At 38.5% G+C, this 20600-nt stretch overlaps 1 protein-coding gene across 1 annotated transcript in view; it reads left to right on the plus strand.

The window, feature by feature from the left end:
• Nucleotides 1-20600, plus strand: part of SLC25A13 (solute carrier family 25 member 13) — a gene marked incomplete at both ends in the record, with an annotated part of 93310 nt that overhangs the window by 12235 nt on the left and 60475 nt on the right. The window contains 3 exons of the mRNA XM_079538132.1: nt 9219-9272; nt 12933-13075; nt 19825-19940. Of these exons, the coding sequence (XP_079394258.1) occupies nt 9219-9272; nt 12933-13075; nt 19825-19940 (313 nt within the window). The remainder of the gene's footprint in view (nt 1-9218; nt 9273-12932; nt 13076-19824; nt 19941-20600) is intronic.

Raw genomic sequence — 20600 nt, forward strand, 5'->3', positions numbered from 1 at the left:
TAAAATAGTTTTTGTCACTGACATCAAGTCAGCCTTCCTCCTCCCTGTCACTTCACCTGTCTAATGCTGCTTGCCATTGTGTGTCAGTCTGACTGGAAACTGCTTCGTAAAGATTGGGAATTAGTTCTGTGTTGATGCTGTTCAAAAGGAAGAAAAACATGGCAACAACAAACTTTATACAGTTGCTTTTACTTCATTCACGTGCCCAAATCTGTTACTGAAGCGGTGGGAGTGATCTTTTCTACCCTGTGACATTGCACTGCAAAACTTTTGGACTTCTCTTTTCTGTTCACATTGAAAAAAAACAAGAGTGACCGTAACCTCATATGGTTGGCGTTTGGTGATTCGTTATGTGCAACCTATTGATTCAGAATCTGTTAGGAGAATAAGCCATGCACAATCCTGCTCATAAGTATTCAGTCCAAATACTGTTCTGTAAATATTAATCCCAAATCTTCTATAATTAGTATAGCACCTAACAATTTCTTATCTTATGTGCCATTGACAAAGATGGTAAACCAGCTTTTTTCTCTTTTTCTTGTGGATATGCTGGGGGGGGGGGAGGAAGAAGGGAAAGGGGAATTTCAGAAATGATGAGAGTAGCTTAGCAAAGGATGCATGAAGAGGCTTTCAAATATTTTCTTTCTCTTTTTTTTTTTTTTTTTTTTTTTTTTTTTTTAAGAAAGTTCTATATGTAGTAGTAGTTACAGTTCTTTTGTGGCTTTGAAAACATGAGAGTACTTTGTTTTGTGTGACCCAGAATTTGCTTAAATAAATTTATATTCCGGCAAACAAAGGAATCTGTAATAAAAACTGCTCTAAGCTCACTTGGTGTTTCTATTCACTATTTGAAGGTTGACACAGTTTATGAAAGTCTTGAGGAGTAACCATGGGTTTATTGCCTCTAGTTTCCATGAGGCAAAGCGTTGTTTTTGCATTCCTATCAGCTGGTCAGAAAGAAGGATGCTTTTGGAGTTTCCACATGTTTTCAGTAGTCACTGGCAGAAGGGAGCTGCGTTGTGAGCTGATAGCAGCACCGCGCTATGGGATAGCAGACATACGGCTCAATTTCCTTTGTGATGTCCTGAGTCTAGTGAGCAAAACTAAACAACTCCTGGATACGTTGAAACAATAGTGCTGAAATTTGTCTAGCATTTTAAATCCTCTTCCATGTTTGTCTCATCCTGTGTTTATAGACTGTAACTGCAGTGCTCCCGAAGAAAAAGGAAATCTTTCTTGACAAATCAAATTGATTTTATTCTGTTTTTCTGTCTCCAAAAGATGCCTCTGTGAAAGTAATTTTAGAATTTTTCATTTTTCTTCTGGTTCCTACCTCTAAATCAGAATGCTCAGTTTGACATCATCATTGTTCCCCTATATTCAGCACTCGTCAAGCCGCACCTCGAGTACTGTGTCCAGTTTTGGGCCCCTCACTGCAAGAAAGATATTGAGGCCCTGGAGCGTGTTCAAAGAAGGGCAACGAAGCTGGTGAGGGGTCTGGAACACAGGCCATATGAGGAGAGGCTGAAGGAGCTGGGAATGTTCAGCCTGGAGAAGAGGAGGCTCAGGGGAGACCTTATTGCTCTCTATAACTTCCTGAAGGGAGGTTGTAGTGAGCTGGGGGTCGGCCTCTTCTCTCGTGTCATTAGTGATAGGACCAGGGGGAATGGTTTCAAGCTACGCCAGGGGAAATTCAGGCTGGACATGAGGAAGTATTACTTTTCAGAAAGGGTGGTCAGGCACTGGAATGGACTGCCCAGGGAGGTGGTGGAATCACCGACCCTGGGGGTGTTCAAGGAAAGACTGGATGTTGCGTTGAGGGACATGGTTTAGTAGGAGCTATTGGGAATAGGTGAACGGTTGGACTGGGTGATCTTTTAGGTCTTTTCCAACCTTAGTGATTCTATGATTCTATGATTCTATGATCATTTCTGTGGCAACCAAATGAGCTCATATGAACACCATGATGACTATGCAGCACCAGTAAATGTGGTGTTTTAATGAAACAGCTGTTACTTTATGCAAATGCCTGTAATAACAGAGAATCACTAAGGAGAAGCCAAATCATTCAAGCTAAAATCAGAATTGATTCTAATTAAAATGTATTAAAATGCTGGAAATGTTTCCCCAGGTTCTTAAGGAGATGAGAGGTTTTTAATTATTGTTGTCAGGTATCTTACAACTTTTCCAATTTCGTGAAGTTATTGTGAACTCTTTCATAGTTTTGGCTGAGTTCAGATCAGCCTGTAACTGCCTTACATAACTGAGTTAGGTCTTCATTGGGTTATCTGATATTTCCACCTGGGGGATTGGTTCCAAGTCCACATTTTGGAAGCTTGAGCTTTCTGCTCAGGCTCTTACCAAGAATGAAGGTCGTGTTCCCACAGTGGCCTGTAGCTGCTTTGTCATCTGCTAATATTTAAACGGCAGGAATTTGTTTATTGCTAATGCTGAAGATAAGAATTGTAAAGGAAAGTGTTAAGCTTCCTCTGCTCTGTAATTGCCCTGTGGTCAGGGATGTGAACTCATAACTGAAAACTGAAGCCCGTGCAATGGGAGTTGGGCAAATGGTGACACAGCGCTTGCAGGAAGAGAGCGTATCTGCATGCTCATCTGTAGCACAGATATCGTTAGATTGCAGGTGAAATCTGTAGGAGAGAAGAGAGAGCTTTTCGTGATTTGAAGTCCAGATTCCCCATGTACAGAGGTTCAATTGTGTTTACCCATGAAAGGTGGGGGCAGCTGCTGTCATCCTTCCAGCTGTCAAGGAGTGTGGGCGTGCTTCGCTGTGCTGGATGCTGTGCAGATAAGAAAGGGCAAAATTAAAGACCCCACGCTTTTCTTTTCCCCTTAAAAAAAAACACAAAACAAAACAATTCATACTTAAAATAATCTGTATTTCAGTAGCACAGGGTTATTATTTGTGCAAGTATCTGCTGAAATGCTGCTGCTATTTTTATTAGCACAGAGGAAGGGTTGCTGGCTGCAGGACTAAAGATTTTCTTTGAGTCCCATCATTTCTAGCCTTCAATAAGTTCGCTTCGTGCGTATGATGCTGTTTCCATTGTGCAGTTGTCTTTTGTTCTTTAAAGATTGTGCAGTTGGATCTATGCATACATAGGGATTCATGCCCACTCCCACATCCTTCCCAGTTCTCCGAGCTACTGAGGTGTAGCATTTTGAATAGACTTGAATAGATGGATTTGATTATAAATAGGATCTTGGAAAGTGAACTTCTGTGTTCAAAGAAGAAAACACAACACTGAAACAAAATACATTTACCTGTCAGTTATTCCTACCTAACTCCTGTCACACAATTATTAGTCAAGACATGCAATGCATAGGAACTTTTCTCTAGCTCAGTTCTTCCAGTTGCTTATTCGTGAGTGTGGTGTCACAAATAAAGGCTGTTACTCTAGCAACACCCTGAGACAGACCTTTCCATAAGTTTATAGACACATCCATAGAACATTTTCTTATTTCTTTATAATTACAGAATTACTGGTTATCTGAAGCAGAGCATTTTGTGTTGAAACTCCTCTAAGATGCTGCTGCCCACCGCAGATTTGTTTTCTTCAAAGGGCAGGAGGTTCTCACTTGTTGCTGTAAAACTGTTCTGCCTACTCACAGCATATCTTCCACCGCACTGACAGACCTGGAGAAAAACCTTTTTTAACACTGTTCAGGGAGTTTATGGTTAATGTTTCGTATCTCATTTCTGCTTCTTGCAGGAACTAGTTTTGGTCTTGCTGTCATACTGGAGAATTTTGCTATTCTTTTGTTCTTTGGGTTAAGTAGCTCTGTCCCTGCTAGACATAAGCCTGAACTTCAACTCTAGAAAGTGAATTGCTAGCACTGAGTTGACTGGTTTTGCAAGTTGCATGTGAGGGAGATGATGCCATGAGTTTATGGTCAATGCACTGTTTGTGCAATAGCATTACTGTAAGCCAACACGCCCTGGGAGAATCAAAAGGTAACGTCTATATGAATTGCACTGAGGGAGCTACCAAAGTCATGTTAGCAGGTTGGTTTTTGTGGTATTTAGGTATGTCTTCATTTCTGAATGGTGTAAGAAAGCAAAAGAGAGAGCAAGGTAATAGTTTTAGCATCTATCATACCAACTGTCTGTTGTGAGCAAGAGGGTTATTTAGAAGGTTATTTTAGAAAAATGCCCATCAGTGGCTGAAAATGCCACTTGACTATTCTCATTTTGAAATAAGTGGTTGTTTTTATTAAAGAATCCCTAATATTTCTTATGTGTGATTATTGCATGTGTGGAAATTTGTCTCTAGTTTTTTAATGTTCATTGGCATATGTTAATAGCAAATAGTGACTGTAACGAAGTAGCTTGTTTATGGATCTTTAGGTAACAATGCTGAAGATCATTTGGGTAAAATTATGTTGTAGAATAGCTATGGGACCATTGGAAATACTGCTTTGAGAAATAAAATGAACTGATATAGTTAGAGGAGCATAGCTCTTTGTGATAGGTGGCAAAAGTGATGGAAGGGCTGAGCTTCTTCTTCTAGTAACCTGGACATGGACAGCAGATTTATTTTTTCACAAAGAGTTGATTTTTCAGGTTCAGTTTTTCACTGTAGTTGCAGTGTTTTGCATTGAATTGTAAGGATTGCCACAATTGCATCTTAGTCCTAGTCCAGAGGCTGACTGCCTACTAACAGATGAGTTTGTTCTTAACTCTGATACTGTCTTCTAGTATGTTCATTAAGTTTGTAGTGGGTAGCACTGTTTGCAGTGTGGTGCTTCTTCCCCTTGCTAAACAGCTTTGGTGTGCAATGACAGTGCCTAGCTATTTTTACTTCAGTGTTGGGCTAGCAGTAGTCCTTGTGCTTTTCAAGCCTTTACGTAAGAAAGCTATAGGACTATAGTGTCTAAATGTCTTTTTATGTAGAAAGAATTTCCTATTTTTGGAAATACATCAGTTTTCTTTAAGGTAGATACTACTTCCACCTCTTTGCTGTACCTATTTAGAAGCGTTTGACAAACTGATAAATCATCTATTTTCAGGATGACAGGCATTTTTTGGTGTGTATGTAGTTCATAACTGTGTTGGTCCCCTGATCAGTCTGTATGCAAGAATACCGCCGTTTATTAGGAATGTCCTTGTGTGAGAATCAGCTTATGAACAAGCCAGCTGTATTTGCCTTGGGGCTTTCAAAGTAGGATCAAAGATATCAGGTAATTGCCCAATAAAGTAGATCTCTTAGCTTTGATGTGCTTGGGGGAAGCGAGGCTTCCACTTACTGTGGTGCAGAAACTGGACTGGGAATTGTCCAGAGATTTGTAATTGTGACAGACTGAAGGTGAATGACAGTAGTTTGTCTTGAGGTTTGCCGTCTCCATCAGTTAGCATATATTTTTTTTTTGCTTCTCTTTAAAGGGAGGTAGGCTCAGCACAGTTCTAGTTTCAGCAGTGTTTATTCTGTAGCTCTGCATACTAAATCAGCCTGTAGAATCCAAGAAGATTTGTTGATTAGCATTAATAGCATTTCTTTTCCTTAGCTTGATGCTCAAGCTCTTAGGTGTTACTAGACAAAGGGATATGGTAACTGATGTGTGCATTGGTTACACTTCTTACACTCTGCAAAATGTGATTGTAAGCCCAGTGTGTGCAATTCTGAGGATGAAAGATGTTTTTAGTAACCTGGACATGAAAACAGATTTATTTTCTCACAAAGAGTTGATTTTCAGGTTCAGTTTTTCACTGTAGTTGCAGTACCTTGCGTTGAATTGCAATTCTCAAGGCTGACCATGCTTTGACTCATTGGATTGAATGTAATAGATGTACCTGCTTAGTAGTTATCAGCTGCCTTTAGGTAGATATTCCAAATGCCATCTAGTTGTATTTTCACAGTCAAGACCTTTTGCTTGGATTCTGTGCAGAAGGAACAACAGTGCTATTATTGAGGTGAGAATATGCAGAAACATGTTGGACTAATGGGAAAGGATGACTGAGGCAGCTGAAATAGAGAATGGTGTCCTGACAGATGGTGCAGAAGCTGCTGCTTGTGATGCTGTATGGTGACAGAGAGTTGACCAAGGAGGATAGAAAAATTTTTGTATTTTTGTTAATGTTAGTGTAAATATGGAAAAAAAGGGTTATTCCTGTCTGTATAAGCATGTTCGTTGTATCAAAACTCAAACCTGAGTGTTGTACCGTAGTACACATTGTTCATGGAGTTCTGATGTCTGTTCAGACTTGGCCAGTCGCTGCATCTTACCTCATTTCCAACATCCCGCTTACTCATCTAAACAAGAACTTAAGTCAAACCCTGGCTAGATCTTCTTTGGAGTTGTACGTTTTGAGCACATCTGTAGACTTTCAACCAGAGGAAACATTACAGTCATCTGCTCTGACCTCTTACATAAGCTGGGCCATGTGCATTCGAGTCTTACAGGTGGACTCAACAGCTCATATTAAAGTAAAGAACATGTCTAGAAGACTTTCAGTGGTGCCAAGTACATTGCTATCTGCAGTCATATTTAAGTAGGGATGTACTTTAAAAAATACTCCTCATTTCAACATGATATCATTCAAGTTTGTGACTACTTGTTAGGCCTTTCATCAGACATAAACATTCTTATAGATAGTGTGCTCTAGAATTAAATGACCTGAGCTCCCCAGTTCTGTTCTTGAAGGACTGATCACCTGTGTCGTATCAACTCGGAGTTAGGGATTTTTAAACGTAATGAGGTAGAGCGGAGCATCTTTACCTCCCTCAACTTTTTCCTTAGCACTTGAGCTGTTCTGAGGTTAAACTGTGGGAAAGAAAGCTATATCTCAAATTTCAAGATCTTTGGGCTTGTTCTAATAAACTTCAAGATCTTTGGACTTGTGAATCACTATAATATTATAGAAAGTTTATTAGAACAAGTGTTGGTATTCCTGGATCCCCATAACCGTTACTTTTTTACATCCAGGCAGTGGCCATTAAAGTGATCTTTACTGTAGCGCTGGGAAGTTCCAATGCTTGTATGTTTACCGTCATGTTAATGCTGTATTGGCATTAACTCTGATTTTCCAGATGCCCTTTATCTTGTTCTTGTTTCATGAAGCACAGTCCTTTTGTACCTTCTGATATGATATGCCATCTGACAACTTGCTCCTTCTGTCTTGTGCAACAAATATATCAACAGAATTGATTGGAAACAGTGTATTTTAATCGATTCCCACTGGATTCTGTTTTCTTGCACTGTTTCACAATTACATTTTTGTGGGAATACTCTGTTTTCATTTGTTGTTAGAGGTGGAAGTGAGACCAAAAGTACAAATCAGTGTAAATCAAGTGCAAGGAGAAAAGAGCTCGGCTGCAGAAAATGGGCTAAATTAACATCAGGGTGCAAAGGAATCTAAGGATATGAACAGCTCCAGCGTGGAGATCAACTTGTGTGCTACTGGCCCTCATGTAAAGAGCTTTCTGTTCTCTGTGCACCCTCTGTTGCTTTGCTGAACGGTATTGCAAATGGGAAGACCTAGGAGAAAAATGGCACAAGGGCTATAAGTGTGTCTGTGTCTCAGGTTTCCTAAGATTGTTGTTGGTTTCAGTGAGATCAAACAAAGATTAATGGATGTATAGCTATCAGCGTGTACCTTTTTTCTTTGTTCTATTAATTCCTGGTTTCTTTATGTGCAGATTTCCGAGACAGTATAAAACTTAAACTTTGATACAGATGAATTGTGATTCTAATAGTATTTTTAATGGATGTAGATGGTTGAGGCATGTTTTATTTGCCCATATAATGGTAAGATTCTGTGCTGCAGTATATAAATGTTTTTTTTTTTTCACTTCAAAAAGTTCTCAGCTACTCATGGGGTTAAAGTAAATCTCTGCTTACTACACAAGGATTACATTTAGAACAGCTTGTGCCGTGGAAAATATGGATTTTTAGATTCCAACTTCACCATTATACTTTGATTTTTTGCAACTACCTCCACACAGATTTCTGTGCAAACACAGAATCAGGTGTCCAGCTGTGGACTTTAACCTGAGTCCTAGTGTTACTTCAGGTACATTTTTTTTCCCCTTTTTTGTGTTATTATGTTGTAGACTACTTTTTACCCCTTAGCTGTTTTGTGCAGTGGTCTAGTGTGGTACTAGAAATGCACTTGCAGTCTACCTCATACATCCACCATTACGGTTTAGTATTGTTTTGGAGAACCAAGAAAGTGGGTAGGTGTGTTTTATTGATAAATTGTATGATGCTTAATTGTTAGGTGAGGATAACAATCTATGTCTTGCCCTTTTGCTGTTTGTTCCTTATTAAAGAGACATTTTCAAAGTTTTCGAATATTCAGGTGCTTTCACAGTAATTTTTTTCTTGGATTACAAATAGATCAGTGTGCTGAATTGACTGTCAGGAATGGGAAACTATACCAGGCATAGACAAAAGGGATCAGTCCACTTAATGCCAAATTGAGCAAATGGGTGGCATGGTATGTAAGTGAACAAAATGCTGTTGGCCAAAGTGAATATATAATATTCTTTAGTTCAGTGTTTTGTTTTTTTTTTTGTGGAGGAAAAAAACCACAACAGTAAAACCTTTCTAATTATTTTGAGTCTGTGATGATACGTGTAGCTTAGATTTTAGTTATAAGTAGCTGGTTGTTTAGTCTGCACAAAAATCTAGATCCTGTGCTGGCTTTGCCATGTCAAAAAGCTATACAGTAAGTTTAAATACTTTAAAGCGTTGCAAATACGAGGTAGAAATACCAATAAACCAAATGCTTACATTGGAATTTGGTCTTTTAGGAAGCTGCATTCTTGGACAAGTTTGTAAGTCTGAGTATTTCATTCCTGTCATCTATCAGCTGGGGGCTGCATTTGGTACTCTGAAATCCTTAGATGAAAAATACTGGAAGTATAAAAATCTATATGGTGAAGGTGGTAAATGCCGAATCCCAACAGAGAAGGATGCTGAACAGATTTCATGCTTGAATATCTGTATGACTTACTATGGTGTGCTTGTTTAAGAACTGCAGGGTTGCATAAAGGAAGCAGTTAGAACAAAAATGTTGATTAACTTAGTATAAATGAGGAAAGTAAAATAAATATGACCATCTAAAGCAGTACCTAATTTATCAAAGGTGAACAGTTGTTTTCATCTCTCATTCTGCCATTTGAATTCTTTCTTTTTAATGACACTTTGACATCTTTTTTATAAATTATGGATATTAATATAATTGTGTTTACTTGTAGGTGGCTCTAACCAAGAGAGCTGATCCAGCTGAGTTGAAAACAATATTTTTGAAGGTATGTATAAAGTAAATATTTTACTCTTTCTGCTTAAATTTTTCATATCTTTTGCTCCTTTATTGCAGCCTACAACTCTTGATAGTTTTTCCAACCATTAATCATTCACTGTATTATTACCATGTTAGACTTAAATACCATTATCAGAATTGAACAATGCTCACCAAGAAGTCAGATACATTCCTGAGTGATTATTGTATTGACTCAGATGAGGTATTACTATCTTAGAGAAAAAAAACCCACATTGTTCAGAGAATGGGGTGGGAGTTTCAGTATTGTTCCTACACATGGTAAAATGTTAGTGCAGACACCTTGCTGTTAGACCATTTGGTAAACTTTCTTCTCCCATCCTTGCTGTCTTCCTTCCATCAGGGTTATTCCTGCTTCTTTAATTTGGAGAACTGTTGGGAATATCACCTTTTGAAATGGTGGATGTACTTATTATTTAATTTAAATTCCTTTTGAGTTGAGCTGACCTGTTATAAATCACTTGTGCATTTGCTTTGTCTGCTTGGAGAAGTGTATTACAGTGTTTTGCTGGTATGTGGCTTTCTTTGGCCTATTACCCAAATGTAAAGAAATCTTACCAAACCTTCCAAGATTTTATTACTCCAGTGTCTGCACTAAATTGGTACTCCGATATAAAAAAAAGAAGACTAAAATTGGGTTAAAAATCATAGAACCATAGAATAGTTTGAGTTGGAAGGGACGTTAAAGATCACCTAGTTCCAATCCTCCTGGTGTGGGTAGGGCTACCAGCCACTAAATTAATATTTAGTGAGGTAAGTCCTGCAGTGCTACAGGGAGCCTCTTGTATCTGAATTATTTTTATGAAGGGGGTGAGTGCCTAAGGGAGCTAAATCCTTTCTAGGTTCCACCCTCCTCCTTCCGTCTCTCTGTCGTTCCCCAGACTCCCTGCACTTCTTGGCATATTTTCCATTGGCCCTTGTGATCTATTATTAACAATATGTGTAGGTGTCTCTATGTATATAGTCAGTATTTATAGTTTTATCATATACTGTCAGTATTTAAAGCTCTGAAATGAGAATTGCAGTTGTGAAAGCTGAGATTTAACTTATTAAGCCCTGGAACTGCTATCTGTCAGGAGACTGAAAAGACTCTCGAAAAAGAATGGGATTTTCATAGGTCAGTGTTTGAAGAGCAAGACTAAGGCAACCCAAAATGCAGATGGAATAGACTTCTAGCTCAGGAAGATGGTAGTGCAGAAATAGTGCTGCTTGCTGAGGGGAAAAAAGAATGAATGAGTGCAGTATGTTGAGTGTGGTAAGCCATGGCCAGTGTTAATTAAGCTGTTTCAGATGAATGGTGGGGTCAATACAGTTGCTTCTGCAAACTGTGAGGTTTTCACTTATAAAATAACTTGACAACCATTTTTCTTTCTTCAATAAAGAGTTAAAAAAAAAAAAAAAAAAAGATTCCCAAATAGAAATGGTGCCCGTTGTGTAGAAATTTATATGTGGCTAGCAGTATAATACAGCTGATATAATACAGCTGATTACAATGAACTTTTAGCATTTTTAATACATCAAAACCCCTGTAAAGTGTTTGCAGATCTTATTAAAGGTGGAGTTGAACTGGTTAATACTTGAGTATCTAAAAAGTATGGAAATAAGTTACCAAAAGCCATTAAGTACTATTGTATAATATCAAATTCTCTGTGGGTATAATTGCCAAAGTGGGGAAAAATACAATGTAAAGAACCATTTCCTAATGCCTCTCCTCCAAAACCAATAGAATTGATGTTTTTCTCTTTTTGTTATGATAATTTCCAACAGTAAGTCTACTCTTTCTAAGTCTTCTACCATAACCCCTAAGAGATTAGATTTTAGTCAAAGTGATCAAGCTGACATTTTCCAAGGTCATTTTCTATATGTAGTATAGAGTACGTGATTGGATTTCAAATACATTTGAGTAAATCACAATGACAAGAAACAGGGGGACACTGAAACCTTGTGCTGTTTTCTGTTATTGAGTGCCCTAGCAGGGGGTTAGCCTGGAAGAAAAAATGAAATATAGAAGCATAGACTGTCTGACTTATTTGATTTGTTTCTCAATAGCAGCTGTGTTAAAAGTTTTTGAGGCTGGGTTTCTGAAAGATTCTGTCTCCCTGCAAATGATTACATTGAAATCAATTGATCTGCTAGTTCTTATAAAAGTATACAATTGAAAATTCCTTGCAGTATATCAACTAGAAAGCTTGCGATAGAAACAGTGTCTATTGAAACACGAGTCCGTAAATGCTAACCGATATATAGATGCCAAAGCAAGTTATGTATTGTTTGGGCTTGCTTCCCTGAAGTCTGAATCCTTGAAGATATTGTTGTACCTGAAGACTGTATTTATATAGCACTAGAAGAAAATAATCTACTTACTGTTACACTTTGGCATCCCTCTGAGAGTGATATGCCTACTGCAGCTATACCGTACTCTGCAGGCACCAGTGCAGCTCTGAAATGAAAACTGGCAGTTCCTGCCCTTAGCAAAGGCTCAGGAACAAACTTGAAACAAAACATGTCTTTGAAGTATGCTACAAAATATCAATAGGCTTCTAATTTAGTTAGAAGTATCATCAGTATGGATAATGCTCTGTGGGCAGCTTCAACAATGGTTTATTATCCTATCTTAAAAATGCTAAAGGAATGAGCAAGTTCCTTTGCTGCTCTTGGTGCTTGTTCACTATCCTGGGAAAAGTATTTAGGGTTGATTGGAAGTTTACCCTTCGGCCGAAAATGAGGGCTTCAAAATTTGAGGGCTGAAAAAGGAATCAGGGTAAAGGTGATGCAAAAGGCAGTGTTATTTATTTATTCATTGTTTTCAAAATAATTTAATATCAAGAAAAAGGAATATGTAATTTGTTCCTGGAAGCGTATCTTGGGAGCAAATACACTTAGGTATGCATATTGAGTGCTGTTTCTGGAGTAGAATGCCAGTATAGCATAGGCTACTATATATTACAGGTGTGTGGCGAGGTCTTGGACCCCTCTTCTTATTTCTGCGTAGTGCTAAACTGCCATGTCAAAGTTCTTGCTTTTTCTTACAGTTTCCTGCTAACTGCTGCTCTCTGACTCCTTCAGTTCAGCCGTGGAGAAATAGCTGTAGGTTCTCCTTCACTTAGGGGCCACCTGCAGCTGAATCCTCTGCGCTGGAGTTGCTCCGAGATAGCACCCCCATGTGGATGCTCCTGTGGGATTGTTTACTCTATGAGCACAACAAAGTTGTTTCTTGGCTGTAAACCCATCTTGTGCCAAAGTAGAGTGCTACACAGAGTCATTCTAGATAAATATAATACTCTGGAGTATTCCATAACTGTTAAAGCTGCAGTGGTCCTGAAGTGCCATATACATATTTGCAAATGCACTTATTGTACTTCAAAACAAAAAATGTAGAGAAATTGCTGTTGTAATGAGCAAACAATCATGTATCTGCCACTATTCTGCCTAGGGTGCCAAGCCTTCAGCTGTTTGAGTACTTGCTGCTTACTCTGTTTCACTGTAGGTTTTAATTTCTTCAGAGCAGATCTGTCCTTACCTGCAGTAAGCGTGGTCTGGGTTACAAGCTATGGGTTGGGAATAATGCCTGTGCAGTGAGAACCTGGAGCAAGATGGGATTGTGACACTAAATACTGCATTCATTTGACAGTATGCGAGTGTGGAGAAGAATGGGGAATTCTTCATGTCTCCTAATGACTTTGTCACACGGTACCTGAAGATAATTGGGGATGGTTTGCCAAATGCAAACACTGTTCAGCTCCTTGCAGGTGTGGTGGATCAGACAAAAGATGGGTAAGTCTTCTGGTGTTTTTTTCTTTTCTTCTTTTTTTTTTTTTTTTTTTTCTTTCTTTCTTTCATTGTTGTTCATTTAAAAAACACAAAGCCATTCCTTTGAAAACAAGGCTGGTGATTATTTTGGTTTGGTTTGGATTTTTGTTTGTGGGTTTTTTTTTTTTTTTTTTTTTCTTCTTTTTTTGCCTGCAAATGTATAATGGAATTACAGTATCTTTTAAGTGGAAAGAGTAGAAACAATGTTTTGGACTTCACGCAGCATTTAGCTGAGCAAACCATTTTCTCTCTACTGTGTATTTTTAACTCATTGAACCTTTCATGTTTGTTGGCTGGCTCCTCTAAGTCTTGTTTCCATTTCCTTCCACGAGTCTTTCTGTCTCTGTTTACTCTATGTATTTGTCACAAACACATTCAAATAGCAATCCAAAATAAGTTTAGATCATGTAGGAAGAAACAGTACAAAAAAGTGCCTCTCCTTAAATTTGTTGCAGCATTAATAAAAGTTTTTTTCCATTTTCCCTCAAGAGGGAGGAAGAGCAACAGAGGTATTTAGAGAGCCACTCCTCAGTCCTGGGAAGACAGCAGTGAGGTTGGTGGCACATGGTTTGCATTTGGAAGGCTGACTTTGCCAATAGGCAAGACTAGCTACCCCTCTATCTTCCTTCCCACTTTTTTAATGAAATCCTTGCTTTTGCTTCTGGTGCTTGCCCAGGCAAGCTGTCTCTTCACCCATATGAATGTGTATTTTGAACACTGCCTTAAACGTATCTTTAAAGAAGAAACTTCAAAATAATTAGCTGTGGACTTAAAGTCTGTAGTTGTGGCATTTTTAGAAACCAGAAAACTTCAGGCATGACTCACATCAGTGATTACAGAGAGTAAAATGTGAGATAAATAACGTATGACTAGAAAATGCAGGCTTAGAGAACAGATGCATGTATAACTTAGGGCTTTGGTGATAGTTTTTTCTCTTTCCTGTTTAGGCAGCATCAGGTATCTGGCAGCTAGGTTCCTTTAACTTTGTAGGCAAGTTAATGTAATGACTGTTATCCCTGATAAAAGAATTCTGTAAGAAATCACCTTGGTTATACTGGCATAACGGGAGCAAGAAGATGGTAATTCAGATTGTGTTTGTCTGAAAACGTTAAACATTTCTCAGATTTCTTCCTTTGGTTTGATGACTGTAAAACTGCATTTTCTGGCTTGCACAGATTCAGATCCATTTTGTAATAAGAAGCCTGTGAGTATAATCTATATCTTCATTTGGACCTCCCTTACAAGCAGAAGCTGATGTCAGAGGGAGCAAAATAGAAAACTGTAGCTTATGTGAACTTGTTGATGGATTGGGAATTTGTAACTTGGTGTGATCTTGCAGGAGTTGGGCATTTTTGCAGTATAATGTTGAAGCTTCTAATTGCTGCTTTCTGCCACAGGTAAGAATTGTTTCTGCAGGCCAGGCTACAGTGATAGCTGGCTGCATGTTCGTATTGTGACTTTGGAGATTCTTTTTTAGTATTCAGGTTGTCGTCTTGTTTAGCTGCTGTACTTCTGTGTAAAAAAGTGGAGAAAGTTCAGAAGGCGATTAGTGTTCATCTCGCTGATCTGGCCCTGTAGCATTTTTTGCCATGTGACCAGGCATTTGTATCTTTTGCTGGTGGCACATGAAGTAATTCTTAGAGTGATCATCTGAAGCAGGGGTACTTGTTTCTTATTGCTGGAATGAAATCCCCTCAGAACGGCAACAAGACCTGTTGGCCTTCTCTTGCTGAATGCTTTCCAGCTTGGCAGTACAGAGGTTCTGGTTTTAAAGCAGAGCAAAAAACTGCTTTTGTTTGTTCTCATTTTACTAGGCTTGTCGGTGTTTTAGAGATGATGATAAGGTCATGAAAGTCTGCTCAATAATCTGTGTCGATTCTTGGTAGAAAAAAAAGGAGACTTGCAAAAGCAGTGGCAAGTGAATTTTGTTCTACTGCTATGTTATTTCTAGAAAGAGATGTGCTTCTAGAAATTGGATCTTTGCTTCTGTTCTAAAGAAGCATCTGTTCTTCAGATTGGTGAACGCAACCCCCAGCAGAATCTGAGCCCAGAATCACCAGGGTTGTTCCTACCTATGTATCTAAAATGCTTTTTAATTTCTTTTAGTTCTACTGAGATGTAATGTATAGATACCAAATGTAGTCGGTGAGAAATACTGAAATCTGGAACTGATAAAGGTGACAGGTAGATGGCATGAGAGCTACTGACTCATTAGCAGAGCTAATAGACGTGCAGGGGGTTGCTTAGCCCCTTGAAGAATTGAAGAAATCCATGGTGCGAACTGTGGATATGAAAATGAACTTTTCTTATACTTAGCATATTTTTAGCAGTTAGTAGGTACTGTAAATTCTGTGGCATTGGAATAGAACAGAGTAGGTAGATGAAGTGGGCACAACATTGGTATTTGCTTCTTGTGTTTTTTTTGGGATTTTTTTGTTGTTTTTTTTCTTTTTTTGCAGGGACCTGAACTAGAATGAGAAAATTGCAAGCAGAGAATGTGCAGATTTTTTTACATGCAATCTCAATGTGGTTGCCATGGACAAAATCTCTTGTGTAGCTCCAGCACAATTCCTGCACTGGCAAAAAATTAAAGAGTTTCACAGAAATTGCTGTTGGTGTGACAAAGATGTAAGACCTATAAAGGCAGACTCTGACATTCTGTGAATATCTGTTGCCATGGGAGCAAGTTTTGTCTCCATCTAAGAGTGCAGAAATATTTGCAGGTGGGCTTATCTTCTTGCCGTTTACTGGGGTGTCTTTTAAGGTTTTCCTTAAGGAAAGGAAGTGCTTTTCTTGCTGATGGCCAGAGAAGCATTTCAAAGCAGTGGGTCAGTAATCACACAGATTTTTAAAGAGCCATTTATCACATGGCTGTAGGTTGTATGAAACAGATTTAAGAGCCTTGACTGGTCCATAGTCTTAAGTTTCTCATTCCTACTTAAAAAAAAAAAAAAAAAAAAAAAAAAGCTTAATTAAGATTCATCTGGGCCTTAAAGTTACCTGAAATACTGTGGCTTTATCAAGGCCTATCAGCATCAGGTGAGCCATTTGCCATCTTGCCTACTGTACGTATTGGTTTTCTATCTTTTGTTGTACTTCTAAACATCTATCTAACAAAATAAGTATTTACTCCTTATCTCTGTTTGGACTGTACTAATACTCTACTGAGAAATACTCTGTGCTTTATTTTTAGAAAGGACAAACTATTCAAAAGTAACAATTGGAAATACCAGCATTTACCGTTATTATTGGATATAAATTTATCCCCAATGCACCCATTTACGCTGTACTTAGTTTACCTAGGTTGCAGCATAAAATAATAGGTGTAGCTTCAATTTGTGTCCTATTATGTTATCATGTTCACATTGCTGATGTAGTAGAAATATATGCATTGATTTCTGAAGAAATCTCATCACTACATTTGTATGTATTAGAGCAGTAGGTCATGTTTTCTTGTTGTTGTTTTTTTTTTCTTTGTATGGCTGCATGTGGACTTCCTCTGGTAGAAATGCATTACATCTGTGTGGTGTCCAGATACTGTGGGCATGAGCACCAAAACAAGTTTGGGAGAAAGGAGAGAGTAGTATATAGCAGTGATGTTGCACCAAACACTGTCTGTTGTGTTTGGCACGTTGCTCTCATCTGTGGATAAGTTCTAAAACATCAGTGTTTCAGTCTTCATGAGTAAATATTGCAATCTTGGCACTGTTAATGAGAGCATGAAGGTGAAGAAAGACTTGACTGGTTGGGTAGGATATCTGCAGTGCTGAAGTAAAAATTTGGGAAACAGTTTGGCTTTCTCTCTTTGCACTGTTAAAATGACTAGGCTTTTCTCTGCTTTTGTAACATAAATGAGCACTTGTTTATGTAGGTAAAATAACTCTTAAGTAGTATATTGAAGTCCATGTTAATATGTGCTGTTTAATGACACCTAATGGTATTCAGTGAAGGGTTATGCTAAACCCAAAAGGGTGATGCTAAACCAGAGAGAAAATGTGTTACCCAGGCAACTACCCTTGTGCAGTATAGAGAAGTGAGCATATGGCTATGTAGTACACATTATTTCAGCATCTTTAAGCATTAAGAATCACAGATGAAATTGACTGTGAAAAATTACTGCTCAGTTACTGTATTGTATGGTCATAATAGAAGTAAATGAATACGTCATTGTTGTTAGAATAGATCTGTTGGGAATCACTAGCAGGCTAGTCTACTTACAGAGCAAAAATACAATAAGAAGAAAATAGCTGGTTTAATTAACACGTAAAAATTGGGTTAATTTGAATTCAGCTGGCGCAGCAGATATTAATGTCTCTTCTTTAATAGTGGGGCAAGAACCACGCAATTTGTACACTTTTAATCTTCCTAGGGCTATGAGTAATTGCTTTTAAAAAATGAATATGAGGTTATTCTCATCATCTCTCCCTGACTTATTAGAAGGGGCTTATTACTTGAAAGAGCTGACAAAGAATGCTTCTAACAGTATAAAACCTTGTAGCTGTGTTAACGCTTGGAGTTAATCAGTTCCAGGTGTAACAGCATAGAATATGCTCTGTTGGGATTCTGCTGGGAAAGGTGCTGTGTTTCAGTGTTGCGATCGCTGTGTGTGCTGGGATCTGTTAATAAGGACATACGTTGGTTGTTGTTTCACACAGAAAGCAGCTTTATCAAATCGATGTTGGCAGGTACTTTACATTCTAAACAATCCTTTTCTAGAGTCTTGTTGCCTGCTATTTTGTTCATAATCTTTGGGACAGAAGCACTCAGTTCTTTGTTTACTGTTGTGGAAGTTGTCAGGTATGTAACAAATAATAATGGATAATAAAGAGCTTTTATAACCTCCAAGTTTCATAGTAGCAGCGAATGTGTGTAAATGCAAAAATGTGTAGGTTGTGATGTATAGGATTAAATTTGAATGAAAAATTACTTCTTTCTTTTTCTTCTTCTTTTTTTTTTTCCCAATCCCTTTGGCTCTGGGGGAGGTGGAAGTTTTTTGCCATTTGAAGATTGTCTGCATGACTTAGCAACCTGCCTGTGTGATGACGTGCACTTATGTAGCAAGTCATTGGCTTCTTTGCCGATAAAATTTAAGGCATGCTTATATGTGTGCTGTCATCATTAGTTGTGAATGTAATATTAAGAAAACCTGAGAAGGTTTCTTCTTTATTTTTCTTGCTGCATAATGATCTATGGTGACAACTTCCCAAAGTTAATTATTTGTTAGAATATTTCTGACTCTGTTTCTTTCACTCCTGTTTGGTGTCTGTATGTTGAGGGGGGTAAAGTAGGACAGCTTTTTTGACCACTTCTTAATCGCGCTTTTTTTAATAGTACCTACTTGATAGTATTCATCTTTTCATATTTTCCTGTTCTTCATGGAAATCAGCTTTTGTTACCCTGTGGATATCTGGCTGCTGACAGCAAGCACACTTCTCTGTGACTTAAAAGAATAATTCCCTTAAGACAGGGTGGCTGGAAATCGCAGTACAGTCATGGGTCAGGATGACTCAGTGGGATGGATGTCTTTTCCAGCCTCTTCAAACACTTTGTTCTTCCCTGTTATTGCATACTGAGTGGAAGTTCTCATTGAACCAGCTGCAGTATCATTTTGGGTAGAAGTCCCAAGGCTACGATTAGTTTCTAAAGAATAATAGTAAAAATTTTGTTGTTTTTCTTATGTGAGTTTCTCATCGTTTGCTATGTGGAATTCTGTGCATCTCAGAAATAAGTCTTCATCCCCAAGATGCAGCCATGTGAAGCCACTAAAGCTACACACTTACTGCGCTGCCATAGAACTGCACAAAGAGAGGGCGACCTTCAACATCTCAGACTGCCAGCAGGCCCTGCAGCCACACATTTGAAGATGGTTTTAAACTGTGCAACCTAATCATTAAAAAAGTAGCAAAGCAGGAGGATGGTTAGCTTTTGTCCCTTTAAGAAAAGGAGTTTGAGCTCCATTTAAACTCATGGGTGTAACCCGGAGAAATTGGAACTGCTCAAGGCCTTTGCTGTATCAAGTCTTCTGCTGGAAACAATGCCAAGTTGTCTAATTATATATTTCTAGTTATTAACAATCTTAAGGAAAGGCACCTCTGCTTTTATCTGCTCTGCTAATGCATTTGCTTATTGGGAACCTGGCTATGATGATGAATTTGAATGAAGTGCTCTTGGGCAGAGGAAGAATGTGCAGACTGCTGCTTGAAGATCTGTGACTCAACTTGCAGTACTTGAGGGCTGTGAGAGGTGATTAATAAGTTAGTTAACATAACATATTCAGATCAGCTCCTTAGAAGTGAGTGGCAGTATGTAGGTCTTGAATGGATTTGCCTTTGGAAAGCCTGAAGCACTGAATCTGAAGGGAGGTTGTTCAAATCTTGCCCATGAAATGTGGTGGACTCCCAGGAGGGCAGTTCAGTTGGACATGAAGGCTGTGGCCCATTGCCACATGGAGCACATGGGCTTATTTTTGTTCTGTTGTGACTTGCAAAGCACAGAAATTGCTTGTTGACCAGTTTGTTTCCATCTAGTAATGTTAGGGCTGCTAACAGTGTTGGTATTGGGGCATTTTAGGATAAGTTTTAATCCTTGTTGATGACAATTTCTATGTATTCTCATTGTGATCTTAATTCTTTTGCGTAATCGATATTACGTTGCATTTCAGGTCTCTGCAAGCAAGTTGTTTCATAGCTCTTGCTTTTTCCTTCCTCCTTTAGGTTGATATCCTTCCAAGAGTTTGTGGCATTTGAATCAGTCCTGTGTGCTCCAGATGCGTTGTTCATAGTAGCCTTTCAGCTATTTGACAAGACTGGCAAAGGAGAAGTTACTTTTGGTAAGAATGGTCTTAAGTGTGCACTCTCAATTTAGGAATTCCTACTTATGTCAAACTGTTTAACCTTCTGTTACCATAGGAAACACAGCAATTGGTAATAGAACTATCCTTGTGCCAAGTAGGATTCTGGCTGAATTTCTACAAATCACATCCATGTGTATATTACAAATTCAAGGTCGTGGTCTTCTTCATGGTTTTCTCTAGAGAACTGGTCACTTCTTCTTTTCCCCAGCGTGCTTGTGCATGTCTTCAGAACAACAGTGAGAGGTGGCTATAGGAAATGATTGTAAAACCACAAAGAAGTTGCCAGAGGACATGGGTGAATGTTGAGTCTGAAATTACTGTGAATTATTTTTTGTTTAAATTGGCTGTGTTGCAAGCTGTCTTCCTCTTAAGGCTTAAAACTTTCGTCTGTGAGACTTTTCAGTAATAAATGCATTGCTACCCTACAGTAAACTCAGCTATGCATTGGAGGTGTGGTATTTGCACAGACAATGTGACATATACTTAGGCCAGTGTAAAATAGGAGTAAGAGGCTGTTTATTTTAGACACCACAGAGAAGTTTCTGATATCTGCAGAAGTATCTGCCGCCTCCTAGGAGGAAGGATGGTGCTGTCTGGAAGAAATATTAGAAAATAGTGTTCTTAAATAACTTCAGG

Source organism: Tetrao urogallus (genome assembly GCF_951394365.1).
Source record: "Tetrao urogallus genome assembly, chromosome: 7".
In the NCBI taxonomy this organism is placed as follows: domain Eukaryota; kingdom Metazoa; phylum Chordata; class Aves; order Galliformes; family Phasianidae; genus Tetrao; species Tetrao urogallus.